This window comes from Gopherus flavomarginatus, chromosome 3 (assembly GCF_025201925.1).
Source record: "Gopherus flavomarginatus isolate rGopFla2 chromosome 3, rGopFla2.mat.asm, whole genome shotgun sequence".
Taxonomy (NCBI): Eukaryota; Metazoa; Chordata; order Testudines; family Testudinidae; genus Gopherus; species Gopherus flavomarginatus.
Genome location: NC_066619.1, coordinates 162,132,685 through 162,150,326, shown reverse-complemented (window position 1 = coordinate 162,150,326; position 17,642 = coordinate 162,132,685). Strand labels below are relative to the sequence as shown.

Sequence of the window (17,642 nt, the reverse complement as noted above, 5' to 3'; positions counted from 1 at the left end):
TTTCCAGTTTCCCACTGGGACCATTTTTTCCTGAGCAAGTTATAAATCTCTGAAAACAAAGGTTTAGAGCAGTGAAGCTGGAATATGTTGAACAAGTGAGATTTCAAAAGAAATTCCAATGTTCCAGTGAAATCAACTCAACAAATTCTTCCCTCATCACAGTGAGCTTAAAAATAAAAATAGACTAAAAATTAACTCCCAGCAAGGGAGTATCCCTAACCCCTCCACATGAGTACAATTTGTCAGCTCTAGGGGAGCTTAACTTTTCCTATAGGTGCACAAATAGCTGTAGCCTGAGCTTTTAGACATGGCTGAACTGCTAAGGGAAATGCTTGGAATGAGATTAAGTATCAGGGGGTAGCTGTCTTAGGCTGTATCCACAAAAACAATGACGAGTCCGGTGGCACTTTAAAGACTAACAGATTGATACTCCTCGTTGTTTTAGAATGAGATTAAATTACTACAGTTGTCGATCCATTAATCTATTATGGTATTGATGTAGTACCTCTGCCATGTAGTACCTCTACCATAGTATCTGACAGACTCCAACTGTTTAAAAAATAGAAACCACAAAGTTTCTGCCTTCCGAGCCATAGGCGAAATAGCTTAATTAGCTGATAGTGTGGGGAGCCAAGTGAAAGTGATAACTGAATACATCCAGCGTGGGCTGAAAGGAAAGATGAATGGCTATCAAGGAAAGAGCACTTGCTATAAATAACACAGTTCAAGAAAAGCAAGGGGGAGTGAGGAGTATGGCTGGGACAGCTGAAAGCAATCCAGCATTGGCTGACTACTAGGAACTAGTGCAAGCAGCCAGGCTGCACAGGGACTCTGTCGAGCAGCACAGGAAGGAACTAATTGCAGAGGGGAGGAGGCTGGCCAGCCCTGTGAGTCAGCACGCAGCAGCAGCAGCAGGCCTGGTGGTGGCTGAGCAGGACCATGCAAGGACGGTATGTGAGCAGGACCCTAGCCTCTGTGCTGCTGCGCAGGCAGCCCCAGCCTTCGGGAGCAGGCGCCGCAGCTGCTGCTAACAGCCCATTCCCGGGTGCAGCCCTGAGACACTTCTCGGACAGGCAGAAGGGCCAGGAGCAGCCCAAGGCGTTTGACCCGGCTCTGCTCGAGTTCCTGGTCTGCCCGCTATCCAAGAAACCACTGAGGTGAGGCCAGCCTCCGTCCCCTCCTCTCCGATTCAGAGAGCTTAGGGACCCTTGTGATCCTCTAGTCTGACCTGCTGCATGATGCCAGCCAGGGAGCCTTGCCTGGGAATTCCTGCCTGTGGGAATATTCTCTCCTCCCCCTCCCCACTCTGAACTTCCAGTGTTCAGCTAAGTGCCCACCCCCCCACTCCTCCTTTAGAGATAAGATTTTAACCAACAGTGACAATTTTGTCTGAGGCTGATTTCAAAGTGTGAGTGAAATTTCACTGTCCTGTTGAAAAGCACAGCAATAGCCTTTAATCACAAGAGGAGCTGGTTTTTAAATCAGCTATAAAGTTAATCTGAATGAGCACCTACACCATCCGAGGAGTAAATCTTGGCAGGTCCCTCACTTGCAATTTTCTGCAGCTATTCATTAACTGAACTGTGTATCTGCACAGGGGAGGGAAGCAAGTTACAATGGAAGGGGGAGTGTGTGTGTGTGTCACACCCATTCATGGGCTCTCTCTCCATTTTTGCCTATTTCCCTCTATGGGCATGCTATTTATATCTACTAGAATTAACTGAAATACAGCAAAAGGTGGGAACTGAATGTAACTTCTAGGGTTCATGACAAGCACATGTGCTCTGTGGAAGCTACAGTTTGCCATAATTTATATTTACTCCTTCTCTATTGCAGACACACAATCCTAAAGTACCCCGTGAATAGCCTTGAGGACATAATTGTGAAGTACAATGGAGCTGAATGGCATTTTCTGAACAAAATCTTAGTTCTCAGCTGCACTGCTGTAGGGTGCCCAAGCACTTAATAAGAGTTTTCATGTTCATAATTTAAATGTTATAAATTTTGTAATGAAGAGTCATACCCTGCCTCCATTCTAAATAGTGTCTTTATTTGAAGGCATGATTTCCTGCTCTGAGAATGTGTCCTGGTTACTTTCCGTTAGGATAATTCTACTAGTTCCATAGTTTCCAGCTACATACTTCTGTTGATGTTTGTTTCAGTTGTCTTTCACGCCCCCCCCCCCTGCACACCCCTCCCTCCCCCCCCCTTTTTTTTTTAAATGACTTAACAACCCAGGTCTCTGTATCTACTGTTCAGTTTTTTAAATCTTTTTTGACCAGGTATGAAGCATCCACCAATGAACTAATTAACGAAGAGCTGGGCATCGCCTATCCAATCATTGATGGCATTCCTAATATGATCCCTCAGGCTGCAAGGATGATTGACAGAAAGGCCCAGGATGAGGAACCAAAGCAAACCTAGATAGCTGTTATTAAAGACAAAACCTGAAGACTAGCCTACGCCTACAGTAACTGGGGAGGAAAAATGTTCCTGTCACTGCCTACACTAACTGTACTTGTTCCACTGTTGTCCTTAGCTGGCCTGTTTTATTCAGCCAGTGTGGATGAAAAGTTCCCAGAGGGCTGCACCAGCACAACCAGCTTGTGTTTCTACAGTCTGCTGCTTCCTGTTACCATACCAGTTTATGTGTTCTTTCACCTTTGGACCTGGATGGGTATTAAACTTTTTAGACACAACTGAGGCAGCAAAAGCTTGGAAGGCACCACAAAAGTAGACTTGCCAACCTTGTGGCCTACCAGCACCCTAATATTATATTCTGTGGGAGATTAATGGAGACCATTGCAATTTCAATGACACCTGAAAATGTAACCTTCTGCACCAGCCTTGATGCACAATGGCCTCATTACTGCTGAGAGAGATAATTAAATAACATTTTCTCTTGTTCCTTCTGTGTCTCATCAAAACCGATGTGTGTATTGTAAGGCTACACTATTAGCCCATCAAAGGTGTTGTGTCTCTTTGTTAAGAATAAACATTGTGCACTGATTGAGATGAATTATTTTAAATAGGTTATGGTGAGTTTCACTATGCCTCTTTCAAAGAGCAGCACTGTCATTTGGTAATTGCCTTTGGTGGTTTGAACTGATGTCTGCAGTAGAATGCATTTGTCTTACTGTGCTATGGAAATAAAGAGTATAATAAATCAAACTCGTATCTACATGTGCTTTGCAGACTCTGTACCAGGAGCTTTTCGGTCACTACTGAAATGCAGCTACAGTGGAGGTGGCATCCATTTATGCGCCTGTAATGCTCCAGGTCTAAGTTTAGATGGGGAAGTGAAAAGTAAGATCTCTAATTAAATCATAGGGGGGAATGAAGATGCTTATTTCAGTAACAACAAATGTCATTATGATGATTGCCAGGATAGCAAGGCCCAGCTACTCACGGGATAGTAGCTGGGGGGCTCCTGGAATCTGTGCCAACTGGCAAAGGTCCCTACGAGCAGGGGATAGCAATGTGGCATGCAGCAACCACACCCTCTCCCCAGCCCCTTGCCAGATCTATGCTGTCTGGGGAAATGCAGTACAAAGGGAGCAGGGCTCAGAATCTGGCCTCGTAAAATATCCATTGTTTGCTGCTAGATCTCACTACAGGATTAAAGGGTCATATAGGTTTCTGTTTTCCAAACTCGTATTAGCACTACCCAATAGAGTACTCCTTCACAGCTAGGTCACCTCCCCATGGCTGTTTGTTTGTGAAAGTGGTGGCCAGGCAAACCGATGTCTGTTCAACACAAGTCATCTCCATGACCAGCACTAGGGGCCAAGAATTGGCTTGGTCACAGAGACTAACTGCTGCTCTCCCTATTGGAGATGGCCTCCCACACACCATAGATGAGATGGCACAGCATGGGAGATGACTGTATAGCTGCTGTAGTTACAAACAAGGCTTCAGTTTCCATTTCTGTTGGTCTGGCACCAACTATAATGAAAAACCAGTTGGATGGATGAGTGAATAAAGTCCTGACTTTGCAGGGTACTGGACTTTAATGGAGCTCTGCCATGGGCTCAGGGTCTGCATAGATCTCACTACAGGATCATAGAATCATATAGCCTTCTATGCTCCAAACTGATATTATCAGCACTACGCATTGGAGTGCTCTGGTTATCATATTCACACCACGAGAGACAGCAAATGCAACAACTCCTGTTACCCAATTGTTTTTTTCTTTTGGTGGTAGTCCTTTCCTGCCAGCGGTTCCCACCCTGTGTCTACCGCAGCAGTGTGAACACGCAGGTTCACTCTGCCGTTTATTCCACACCTTACAGCATTGAATATCCTGTTTACTTTGCTTCATTTAGCAACACATCAAAAATACTGTCTGCCCTCCCAGATTATAACTAGTTGCTTCTCCCTAGAGCATCTTATTATTGTTTTCTGATATCTCAGTAACTAAGTCTTTAAGAATATTTACCTGTAGTTTGGTTTATTTATATATAAATTCATGTATGTAAACCACCATCCAGTTAAATACAGACTCTGTGAAAATGGGATAAATATGCTACCTGATTGAGCAGTATCATGGTTTGCTGTCATCATGTGCTTTATCCAAAGGGGTAGGGGGGAGCAGCTCTTGTTTCCTGGAGTTAGACTTGAGGGGCAAGGAGGTAGCAAAGAATGAATCTGGTAGACTTGTATTCTTTGATTTATAGCTGTGTTTGTTCTGTCAACTTGTACAAGTGACACCATCTTACTTAGGGTCATAATAGTTAGTTATAGACAAGACCCACAGGTCACTGACTCCATCCCAATGCAAGGAATAGCTTCCCCCCACCCCATTAGAAGACATAACCAATGTTAACCAGTCCCCACAGGGCTGTCCCTAGGGGGCTGTGGGGCCCGGGACATAGGCGCTGAGTTTCCAATCTGCCTCAGGGGGTGGAGGAGCACTCCAACCAGGCCCTCCCCCGCTCCACCCCTGCCCTTCTGCCCCACCTCTTCCTCACCCAGTTCTGCCCCCTCCACTGAGTATGCTGCACCCTCTCCCCTCCCCCCCCAGCACCTCCTGATGCTATGAAACATCTGATCCAAGGTAGGTGCTGAGAGGGAGCTGGTGGGGAGGGGACAGGAATGCAGAGAGGAGTGAGGGGGAGGTTCTGGTAGGGGGGCTCCTCACCCCTGTCCAGCTGCTGCTCGCCTCCCCGTTTGCCTCACCTCCCCGCTGCCTCCTGCGGGGACCCCAGCAGTCGCCCCGATTCATTGTACCCAGGGGATGGCTCTGAGTCCTCATATGTGACCAGCCAGAATCACAGGCTTAGAGATGCACTTTGCAGGAACGTATATAAATCTCACTACCCAGATAGGTATCCAGCACACAGATGTTACTCTTCAATTTTAACATGGAGATAGATATTTGCTACTGCCCTGTAAATGGAAGCACATTTCCAACCTAAGCTAAAAAGTTACGTAGGGAGAATTTTCTGCTCCTTCATCCTTACCCTCCTGCATTTTACATCAAGGTGGCAATGGTTTGCATACGGACAATTTGTACATGTACGGTCTAGCTCAGGCAGAGGAGTCACCTTTGCTACCACCATTCTCTGTCTCAACATCAGAGCCGCCTCTCTCTGACCAGCTGGGAGCTCCTATTTAAGTTAAGATGGCTGGCACTGGTTGGCTAAGGGCTGTCTCCATGGTGGGGTAATGCCTTATATGTGGCTGTGCTTTCTAAAGCACACAAATGTGTTGTGTGTTAATTGGTCCCTGTGGACCCTGCTTTTGCACACTAACGGTCTCCTGTAGTGCACTTTAACACTGTTGTTTCAAACATAACTATGTTGAAGTGCACCACCAGGGAGTACCCAGACCAACTAATACGCAACACATTCCTGTGCTTTATAAAATACTCCACCCCCGTAGTGCGCATTACCCCACTGTGTAGATAAGTCCGAAGACTTGGTTCTCACCCGTTCACTGGGTATTTGTATTAGCCACTTGCTTTAATCAAACAAAGCTTAATTGCAGGTATGCCAAGAACGAGCAGTTAATTCTAGCCCACATGGAGCATGCTTTTAAGTAATTTCCATGATACTTTTCCCTTCTTCATTTTTAACTGAATTTTAAAATGCCCGCTGAATGCTGGAAAAATCTTTTTGTTGGTTATTAGCTATATTAAAGGCAAAATACTCTAGAGCAATATACTCAAGAGGTAACAAAATAATCAAGCTTGATTTCTTACTTGCAAGAATTTCTCAAATGTTTTAGGTGCTGCGCTCCTTAAATTCTGCCACACGTCATCCACAAGATGTGCTCTTCTGATCTCTAAAAACCATGGACCTCGTGGCAGGAAAGAGTTTGTCTACAAAACAGAATAGACAATGTGTTACAAGCTTTACATTCTTTTGGTTGTTAAATTGTTAAAAAAAAACCTCATTGACTTTGGCAATACGTACGTTGTACAACCCGAACAGAATTTGGCGGTCAATTTCATAAACCACAATCTTATCTTGCATGTCAAAGATGCAAGGGTATGCAGTCAGTTTCAACAGAGCCCTCTGAAATGACAAGAAAGTTTCATTTTCAATGAGGAAAATGTATTTAAAATATCACTGCGATAAAGACAAGCTGGATTGTCAGTTGTTCCTGTCATGTTATGTACATAAGGCCGTATTTTTAAAAGGAACGTTCAAAAGTGAAATTCCCCATTTGTCTGTTAAAATAGCCACTTACAGGTTATGTTCCCTACTGTGAGTACCTCAGCTCTAAAGCCTGATATTCTGCACCTTGGTTCACAATGCACCAGACCTCATTACAGAAGTAGTCCCATTGAAATCAGAATCAGGCCTTCATATTTTGCATGCACAAATGCATGGTTTTCACTTGCAAACTCGGTACACTTCAGAAAGCTGCTTTTGAAGTTTGGCCCTAGGCATTATTACAGCAATGAGCATGGGCAGTAGAAATTCCCAGATAGCTTATACAGATTCAGCATATTTTCTTCAAAATCTATTGAATTTTTGCAGAGGTTTTCAGCTCCCCCGAATTCTGTTTGTTGCTACTCTTAAATTTCAATGGTAGCTATTATTAAAGGCATAACGATGAACATTCCAAAGCAATATATTAACCAACAAAAGGGGACAGTGAGCGTAGGTTATGAACACAAGGGTTGACCAATATTTGTGGATTTCACCTAAATTGCAAAATCTGAAAATAACACCCCAGTCTTTAAGACTGGACCATTTTATGAATAAATTTGAAGCAAATGTGTGAGAAATGCTGCTGGTACGGAGACATCTGAATGGTTTGAGAACTGTGCCACTCACTATAGCAACTATACCTAGTCAAATATATATTTGGTAAGTTACTGCAGGAGGTTTCAGTCTGGTATACTTCCAAAACTATTGTGGACAGGCTGAGCCTGCTCCTGTCATTTGCTGCGTGTGGGCCAATTCTTTTATCATCATGGAAACCCCTTGAAATCAACAACAAATTAGAAGATTGGGGCTTTAGGAGCTAGAAAAGATAACTGTCCAAGAGAATGCATGGATGACAAAAATCACATCCCTCTCTTGGTTATATCACCCCAGCTGCAGAGCAAGAAAGATAACAGCGTATAATTTTACACCAGGAAGGTCTAGAAAGAAAAATGTAGTGCTTGTATAAATTTCTAATGAACTATTATACTCTGCAGAACATCACAATGTTTTTCTACCACTGTGGAAGAGCTCTTATTAAACTGCTGTAACACAGATATAAAAAACGGAAATATTAAGTGAGTGTTGAATACTCAACGCATGAACCCATTTTACACCTTTTTTTGTTTAAACAGAGGCTAACAATTAAGTTTTATTTGTAAAAGCTGCTGCAAGAAGAACACCCAATATTTCCCTTCTCCTGATGCCCTAGAGGATGGACTATTTCCAGCCCAGTGTCTCCTCTTGTAGGAATTGAAAAGGATAGTAATTCTTCCCTGTCAATCCCTGAACCTGTATGCTATAGAGATGCTGGGGGGAGTCAGACCCCAAACCCATCTCAAAGAAAACAGGTCAGGAAAGGGTATGTGTAGGGCAGGAGGTGTGGTTCTCAGGCCAGATAAACCTTTACAGACTTAGGCAGATGTTTGTTGAAAAGACTAAAATCCAAACCCAGCTTGAATTCTGGTGGGTTCTGTGTTCCAATCAAACATTTTGCATCACTCTGTTTCTTATGACTAATTTTCATTCAGAACCATCTGTACAAACGGTCTGGGATTTTTTGGATGACTGAGTGTTCCTGTAAAGTTCATGGAGACAACAAGAAGTACATTTTAATGCTAATGTCCAAAGGCCAGTTTCTAATTGGATATGAAATATAGCTTACCATTTCCAAGCGCTTTGAAATCTCATTTTTGATCCACTGCTCATAAGTCTAAAAAAAGAGAATAGGAGTTTTAATAGCACCTTTAATACTTCAGATACTCCAAAGCACTCTACAAAAGAATGAGTTATGTACCAGTAATGTGAACATCTGGACCGTTGAGTAACCATTGCACAAGTTTAGCAAAATGATTCATCATTATAGGTACCTTTTAGAAAATATTCAAAAATGGATATTATATAAAATAGTCTAATTCAAGATGCCACATCAAAAAGAAAAACTGGTTACTAGCTTCTCTACTGAACAGGGAAAAACCTCAGCCGGTGTGTTCTTTAGTGTTTGCTTTGGTATTATTTCTACTCTCCCCTCCCTTGCTCCCTTCTCTTACCTTGTTAATTTCATTATGCTTCATAATACACTGTTTGTAATTTAACTGCAGTTGCAGTATAATCACACTGCTGTTTTTTTAATGACTACTTCATAGAACCGGAAGTTGAACTATATGACTGAACTGCTTATCTAAAAGCATCACTGCAATGTGATTAGTCACTGGATTAGAAAGTGTAACCAGTGGATTTTATTTAAGGAGAAAAACTACAATAAAGTGCATTGTCCACATGATGAACAATATTAGGCAATAACTGAAAATACATATTTAGAATATATTTGGAGTTCAAGAAGAGGAGGCAAATATTCTAGTGTCCCTCCCCTCTTTCTCCCCTTACTTTAGATATCTGGTTTTCACCAGTATTTAAATGATAGGGCATTTTGACTTCTATGACTCATTGCTGGATAAGACAAGATAGTTTTTTGTTCATTGCTAAGAACATAAGAACAGCCATACAGGATCAGACCAAAGGTCCATCTAGCCCAGTATCCTATCTTCTGACAGTGGCCAATGCCAGGTGCTTCAGATGGACAATTATGGGGACAATTATAGGGAACAAAACAGGACAATTATGAAGTGATCCATCACCCGTTGTCCATTCCCAGCTTCTGGCAGTTAGAGGCTTATGACATCCAGAGCATGGGGTTGCATCCCTGACCATCTTGGCTAATAGCCACTGATGGCCCTATTGTCCATTCACTTATCGTAAGATATGTCTACACTGCCCACATTACAGCGTGGCCAGGGCAGCGCTGTGACCTGGGCAGCGTAGACACGCTTTATCGCCGGGGTACAGCTCTCCCGCAATAAAGAATGTCCACCCCGAATGAGCGGTGGTAGCTTTATCGCTGGGATAAATCGCCGTCTATACTGGCGCTTTTCAGTGCTAAAACTTTTGTCGCTCAGGGGTATGTTTTTTCACATCCCTGAATGACTAAAATTTTAGCGCTGAAAGTGGCAGCGTAGACACAGCCTAATTCTTTTTGAGTTTTATAGTTATACTGTTATAGTTTTGGCCTTCACAGCATCCTCTGGCAATGAGTTCCACAGGTTGACTGTGCGACCTGCTGCCTATTAATTGGGTGACCACTGGTTTGTTGTGTTATGTGGTGAGGTAAATAATACTTCCTTGTTCACTTTCTCCACAGCAGTCTTGATTTTATAAACCTCTATCATATCCCCCCTTTGTCGTCTGTTCTCCAAGCTGAAAAGTCCCAGTCTTATTAATTTCTCCTCTTATGGAAGCTGTTCCATCCTCCTAATCATTTCTGTTGCCCTTCTCTGTAGTTTCTCCAATTCCAATATATCTTTTTTGAAACAGGGTAATCAGAACTGCACACAGTATTCACAGTGTAGGTGTACCATGGATTCATATAGTGGCAATATGATATTTTTTGTCTTATCATCTATCCCAGTGGTTCCAAAACTTGTTCTACCTCTTGTACAGGGAAAGCCCCTGGCGGGCTAGGCCGGTTTGTTTACCTGCCGCGTCCGCAGGTTCGGCCAATCGCGGCTCCCAGTGGCTGTGGTTCGCTACTCCAGACCAATGGGAGCTGCTGGAAGTGGCAGCCAGTATGTCCCTTGGCCCGCACCGTTTCCTGCAGCCCCCATTGGCCTGGAGCAGCAAACCGCGGCCACTGGGAGCCGCAATTGGCCGAACCTGCAGACACGGCAGGTAAACAAATTGGCCCGGCCCGCCACGGGCTTTCCCTGCACAAGTGGCTGAACAAGTTTGGGAACCACTGATCTATCCCTTTCCTAATGGTTCCTAACATTCTGTTAGCTCTTTTGCCTGCAGCTGCACATTGAGCAGATGTTTTCAGAGAACCATCCACTTTGACTCAAACATCTCTTTCTTGAGGGGTAACAGCTAATTTAGACCCCATAGTTTTGTATGTATAGTTGGGATTATGTTTTCCAATGTCCGTTACTTCGCATTTATCAGCACATTTTCTTGCCCAGTCACTCAGTTTTGTGAGATCCCTTTGGAACTCTCTACATTCTGCTTTGGACTTAACTAACTTGCGTAATTTTTCATCATCTGAAAATTTTGCCACCTCACTATTTACCCCTTTTTCCAGATCATTTATGAATAAGTCAAACAGCATTGGTCCCAGTGCACACTCTTAGGGGACATCACTATTTACCTCTCTCCATTCCAAAAACTGACCATTTATTCCTTTCCTTTATTTCCTATTTTTTAACCAGTTACTGATCCATGAGAGGACCTTCCCTCTTATCCCATGATTGCTTACTTTGTTTAAGAGCCTTTGGTGTGGTGCCTTGTCAAAGACTTTCTGAAAGTCAGCATACATTATATCCACTGGATCACTCTTGTCCACATGCTTGTTGACTCCCTAAAATAATTCTAATAGATTGGAGAGGCATGACTTTCCTTTACAAATGCTATGTTGACTCTTCCCCAACACATTGTGTTCATTTATGTGTCTGATAATTCTGTTCTTTACTATAGTTTCAACCAATTTGCCTGGACTGAAGTTAGGCGTACTGGCCTGAAATCGCCAGGATCGCCTCTGGAGTCTTTTAAAAAAATTGGTGACACATTAGCTATCCACAAGTCATCTGATACAAAACCTGATTTAAGTGGTAGGTTACACCACACTTAATAGTTCTGCAATTTCATATTCGAGTTCCTTCAGAACTCTTGGGTGAACATCATCTGGTCCTGGTGACTTATTACTGTTTAATTTATCTATTTGTTCCAAAACCTCCTTTACTGACACCTCAATCTGGGACAGTTCCTCAGATTTGTCTTCCTTGAGTGCTCTTTTAGCAAGTTCATTGTCCAGTGGCCCCACTGATTGTTTGGCAGCTGTTTCTGATGTACTCAAAAAACAATTTGCTGATAGTTCTTGAGTCTTTGTCTAGTTGTTCTTCAAATTCTTTATTGGTCTGTCTGTCTAATTCTATTTGACTTACCAGAGTTTATGCTCCTTTCTAGTTTCCTCAGTGGGATTTGACTTCCAATTTTTAAAGGATACTTTTTTGCCTCTAACTGCTTCTTTTACTATGTTGTTCAGCCATGGTGGTACTTTTTTGGTCCTCTTACTGTGTTTTTTAATTTGGGTATACATTTAATTTGAGCCTCTATTATGGTGTTTTTAAAAAGTTTCTATGAAGCTTGAAGACATTTCACTATTGTGACTGTACCTTTTAATTTTCCTTTAACTAGCTTCCTCATTTTTGTGTAGTTCCCCTTTCTGAAGTTAAATGCTATTGTGCTGGACTTCCTTGGTATTTTCCCTCCTGCAAGGATGTTAAATGTAATTACTTTATGGTCACTATTACCAAGCGGTTCAGCTATATTTACCTCTTGGACCAGATCCTGTGCTCCACTTAGGACTAAATCCAGAATTGCCTCTCCAAGAAGCTGCTCCAAGAAGCAGATATTAATGGTGTCTAGAAATTTTATCTCAATATCCCATCCTGAGGTGACAGACGTATCCAGTCAATATGGGGATAGCTGAAATCCCCCAATATTATTGAGTTTTCTACTTTTATAGCCTCTCTAGTCTCCTAGAGCATTTCTTGATCATGATCACCGTCCTGGTCAGGTGGTTGGTAGTATATTCTTACTCCTATACTCTCATTATTCAAGCTTGGAATCCCTATCCATAGAGATTCTATGATAGTCTGATTTATTTATTTATTTACTACTATATTTGACTCCATGCTTTCTTTCACATCAAGTGCCACTCCCCCATCAACACAATCTACTCTTGTCATTTCTATATATTTTGTAGCCTGGTATTACTGTATCCCATTGATTATCATTGTTCCACCAAATTTCTATGATGCATCAAAATCCTCATTTAATCCTTATTTATCAATAGCCTCATTTAGTACCAGGCACTCAAATTCACCCACCTTAGTATTTAGACTTCTAGCATTTGTATACAAGTACTTATAAAATTTGTCACTTTTTAGTTGTCTGCCTTGATGTGATGTAATTGAATGGGACAATTTTTCATTTGACTGTTTCTCTTCAGTTCCTACCTGTACTCTATCAACTTCTATCCTCTCACCTTTACTAGGATATAGAGAATCCTTGTTAATAGATATCAGAGGGTAGCCGTGTTAGTCTGGATCTGTAAAAGCAGCAAAGAATCCTGTGGCACCTTATAGACTAACAGACGTTTTGGAGCATGAGCTTTCGTGGGTGAATACCCACTTCCTCAGATGCATGTAATGGAAATATCCAGGGGCAGGTATATATATATATGTGTGCTAGCAAGCAAGCTAGAGATAACGAGGTCAGTTCAATCAGGGAGGATGAGGCCCTGTTCTAGCAGTTGAGGTGTGAAAACCAAGAGAGGAGAAACTGGTTCTGTAATTTGCAAGCCATTCACAGTCTTTGTTCAATCCTGAGCTGATGGTGTCAAATTTGCAGATGAACTGAAGCTCAGCAGTTTCTCTTTGAAGTCTGGTCCTGAAGTTTTTTTGCTGCAGGATGGCCACCTTAAGGTCTGCTATAGTGTGGCCAGGGAGGTTGAAGTGCTCTCCTACAGGTTTTTGTATATTGCCATTCCTAATGTCTGATTTGTGTCCATTTATCCTTTTCCGTAGAGACTGTCCAGTTTGGCCGATGTACATAGCAGAGGGGCATTGCTGGCATATGATGGCGTATATTACATTGGTGGATGTGCAGGTGAATGAACCAGTGATGGTGTGGGTGATCTGGTTAGGTCCTGTGATGGTGTCGCTGGTGTAGATATGTGGGCAGAGTTGGCATCGAGGTTTGTTGCATGGATTGGTTCCTGAGCTAGAGTTATTATGGTGTGGTGTGCAGTTACTGGTGAGAATATGTTTCAGGTTGGCAGCTGAAACCCTGGTCGGGGCTCTAGGGGTATGTTGATTTCTTCTGGTGTTAGTGTAGGGAGTGTCCTGAGTAGATGCTGTAGTTTCTTAGTGTATTCCTCAGTGGGATCTGAGGGAAGTGGCCTGTAGAATTTGGTATTGGAGAGTTGTCTGGCTGTTCATGATGACAACGGCACCTCCTTTATCAGCCTCACCCTGACATTATCATCAAAGAGGCTGACAAAGGAGGTGCCGTTGTCATCATGAACAGGTCTGACTATCAAATGGAGGCAGCCAGACAACTCTCCAATACCAAATTCTACAGGCCACTTCCCTCAGATCCCACTGAGGAATACACTAAGAAACTACAGCATCTACTCAGGACACTCCCTACACTAACACCAGAAGAAATCAACATACCCCTAGAGCCCCGACCAGGGTTATTCTATCTACTACCCAAGATCCACAAACCCGGAAATCCTGGACGCCCCATCATCTCGGGCATTGGCACTCTCACTGAAGGACTGTCTGGATATGTGGACTCTCTACTCAGACCCTATGCCACTAGCACTCCCAGCTATCTCCGCGACACCACTGATTTCCTGAGGAAACTACAATGCATTGGTGACCTCCCAGAAAACACCATCCTAGCCACCATGGATGTAGAGGCTCTCTACACAAACATCCCACACACAGATGGAATACAAGCTGTCAGGAACACTATCCCTGATGATGCCACAGCACAACTGGCTGCTGAGCTCTGTGCCTTTATACTTACACACAACTATTTCAAATTTGATGACAATATATATCTCCAGATCAGTGGCACTGCTATGGGCACCCGCATGGCCCCACAATATGCCAATATCTTCATGGCCGACCTGGAACAACGCTTCCTCAGCTCTCGTCCACTCACACCCCTTCTCTATCTACGCTACATTGATGACATCTTCATCATCTGGACCCATGGGAAGGAAACTCTGGAAAAATTCCACCATGATTTCAACAGCTTCCACCCCACCATCAACCTCAGCCTGGACCAATCTACACGGGAGGTCCACTTTCTTGACACCACGGTGCAAATAAGTGATGGTCACATTAACACCACCCTATATCGAAAACCCACCGACCGCTATGCCTACCTTCATGCCTCCAGCTTCCATCCCGGGCACATCACACGATCCATTGTCTACAGCCAAGCACTGAGGTACAACCGCATCTGCTCTGACCCCTCAGACAGAGACCAACACCTACAAAATCTCCACCAAGCATTCTCAAAACTACAATACCCGCATGAGGAAATAAGGAAACAGATCAGCAGAGCCAGACGTGTACCCAGAAGCCTCCTACTGCAAGACAAACCCAAGAGAGAAACCAACAGGACTCCACTGGCCATCACATACAGCCCCCAGCTAAAACCCCTCCAACGCATCTTCAAGGATCTACAACCCATCCTGGACAATGATCCCACACTTTCACAGGCCTTGGGTGGCAGGCCAATCCTTGCCCACAGACAACCTGCCAACCTGAAACATATTCTCACCAGTAACTGCACACCACACCATAATAACTCTAGCTCAGGAACCAATCCATGCAACAAACCTCGATGCCAACTCTGCCCACATATCTACACCAGCGACACCATCACAGGACCTAACCAGATCACCCACACCATCACTGGTTCATTCACCTGCACATCCACCAATGTAATATACGCCATCATATGCCAGCAATGCCCCTCTGCTATGTACATCGGCCAAACTGGACAGTCTCTACGGAAAAGGATAAATGGACACAAATCAGACATTAGGAATGGCAATATACAAAAACCTGTAGGAGAGCACTTCAACCTCCCTGGCCACACTATAGCAGACCTTAAGGTGGCCATCCTGCAGCAAAAAAACTTCAGGACCAGACTTCAAAGAGAAACTGCTGAGCTTCAGTTCATCTGCAAATTTGACACCATCAGCTCAGGATTGAACAAAGACTGTGAATGGCTTGCAAATTACAGAACCAGTTTCTCCTCTCTTGGTTTTCACACCTCAACTGCTAGAACAGGGCCTCATCCTCCCTGATTGAACTGACCTCGTTATCTCTAGCTTGCTTGCTAGCACACATATATATATATACCTGCCCCTGGATATTTCCATTACATGCATCTGAGGAAGTGGGTATTCACCCACGAAAGCTCATGCTCCAAAACGTCTGTTAGTCTATAAGGTGCCATAGGATTCTTTGCTGCTTGTTAATAGAGTCTCCTCTAAGGGATGTCTTAGTCCTCTGTACCTGTCGGCCCTCAGCCCTTTTCCCCAGCTCCTCTATAATCTTCTCAATTTTACGCCAGCAATCTGATTTCATTGTGATTTAGGAAGAGCCCATCCTTCCTGTATAGGTTCCTCCTTTCCCAAAAGGTTCCCCAGTTCCTAAAAACCTAAAACCTCCTCCCTACACCATTGGCTCATTCACACATTGAGATCCTGTAGCTCTCCCTGTCTAGCTGGCCTTGCACGTGGATCTGGAAGCATTTCAGAGAATGCTACCATGGAGGTCCTGGACTTCAATCTCTTATCTAACAGCCTCCATTTGGCATCCAAGATCTCTCTCCTATCCTTCCCTATGTCATTGGTACCTACATGTACCGCAACTACTAGCTCCTCCCCAGCACTGAACATAGGACTGTCTAGATGTCTGGAGAGATCTACAACCTACATACTTGGCAGGCAATTCTCCAGATCATCACAAACCCAGCTATCTATATTTCTAATGATCAACTCTCCCATCACTATTAGCCATCTCTTCCTAATAACTGAGATTTCTTCCCTCAGAGAGGAATCTTCAGTGCAAGAGGATACCACGACATCATCTGGAAGGAGGGTCCCAACTATGGAATCATTTCCCTCTGCTCCAGTTTGATGTTCTCCTTCCCCAAGACTTTCATCTTCCTCAACAGCACAGAGGCTTTCAGATTGTGGGGATGGGACCATTCTACACTGTGGAGGAAAGTCTCATCTATCCTCTCTGTCTCTCTTAGCTCCTCCAGTTCAGCCACTCTGGTCTCCCAATCCCGATCCTGTGAGGACCATGAGCTCCTTGCACCGAATGCACACATATGCCACCTGCCCACAGGCAGGTAATCATACGTTCAATGCAATAAACTGGATAGACTCCACTCTACTGCTGGACTTCTGCCTGCATTCTTTTATATTCCTGCAGCTTTTTTGCGTGAGGGAGTGTTTGTTGGCCTAAACTGAGAGAGAGAGTAGCCCTGCCCCCCAGTTAACAGATCCTAAAGGGCTTAGGGATCAAAGCCTCCTCAAAAAGCTCTCAGCTTTGCCGAGCAGGCCACTAGGCTCAGCACACCGCCCCCCAACAAACTGCACAGCATACTTCAATCAAGTAGCAAGCACACAACAGACATCAAACTCTGCAAACTAAGAGCAAATGGGACTCAAAACCAAAGTCCACTATTAGATAAAGGCAGGAGAGATCTCAAGGATGAAGTTTAGACATGGTCTATGCTGAGGATTTCAGCCATCTGTGCCAAACCATGGGTGTAGCTGAACTAGTGCAAACCCCTAGTATTGACAGCCACAAGCAGCTGTGATCTGCAGGGGTGCACCTTCCTCTTGCATAGTGCAAATCATGGCGTATAACCCACTATCTATGCTAGGGGCTGCCCTGATGCAGCTGTGTCAGTTGCTAGTCAGTGATATATGGAATCAGGGCATATTCCCTAAGGAAGACAAGACCAGATTAAATCTATGGCTAAGAAAAGGTGAAAATCTATAAAACAGACTCATGTAACAAACACTTAGCATGGTGTGCAGAATTACAACTGCTAGTTAGATGTAATGAATACATATCCAATCAGCATGAGACCAGAAGTCACACCCTAGTCTTCCAGAAGTGATTTCTGCATATTCCTATATATGACTCATTTAAATTAAAGCAGCACAAAGCCCTGTGTGGACACTCTTGAATCAGTTTAAAAATGGCTTATGTCAATTTTAATATCATTCAAAAATGGGCTTTGCACCAGTTTAACTACAAGAATCGGAAACAATGCCTTTAGTTAAACTGGTGCAAAATAGTTTGTAGAGCGAGTCTCAGTAACAAA

General features: G+C 43.5%; 3 protein-coding genes across 3 annotated transcripts in view; 2 read left to right on the top strand and 1 right to left on the bottom strand.

Moving 5' to 3' along the window:
* LOC127047362 (E3 ISG15--protein ligase HERC5-like) overlaps window positions 1-17,642 on the bottom strand; it is a 94,581-nt gene that overhangs the window by 15,860 nt on the left and 61,079 nt on the right. Inside the window, exons 32-34 of the mRNA XM_050945481.1 lie at window positions 8,323-8,370; window positions 6,417-6,518; window positions 6,203-6,322 (exon numbers count right to left, since the gene is read on the bottom strand). Of these exons, the coding sequence (XP_050801438.1) occupies window positions 6,203-6,322; window positions 6,417-6,518; window positions 8,323-8,370 (270 nt within the window). The remainder of the gene's footprint in view (window positions 1-6,202; window positions 6,323-6,416; window positions 6,519-8,322; window positions 8,371-17,642) is intronic.
* On the top strand, window positions 909-2,424 carry PYURF (PIGY upstream open reading frame). Its single transcript, XM_050944076.1, has 2 exons — window positions 909-1,157; window positions 2,283-2,424. Exons 1-2 carry the CDS (start codon window positions 940-942, stop codon window positions 2,422-2,424), a joined length of 360 nt encoding a protein of 119 aa, XP_050800033.1. The 5' UTR covers window positions 909-939.
* Window positions 2,488-3,171, top strand: PIGY (phosphatidylinositol glycan anchor biosynthesis class Y). Its single transcript, XM_050944078.1, has one exon. The coding sequence runs from the start codon at window positions 2,488-2,490 to the stop codon at window positions 2,701-2,703; it is 216 nt and encodes a 71-aa protein (XP_050800035.1). The 3' UTR covers window positions 2,704-3,171.

Bases quoted from the DNA above. Each gene is read 5' to 3' on its own strand.
- PYURF (XM_050944076.1), top strand. From the start codon at position 940: ATGCAAGGACGGTATGTGAGCAGGACCCTAGCCTCTGTGCTGCTGCGC. The intron at 1,158-2,282 runs GTGAGGCCAGCC...TTTTTTGACCAG, and splicing joins CTATCCAAGAAACCACTGAG to GTATGAAGCATCCACCAATG.
- PIGY (XM_050944078.1), top strand. From the start codon at position 2,488: ATGTTCCTGTCACTGCCTACACTAACTGTACTTGTTCCACTGTTGTCC.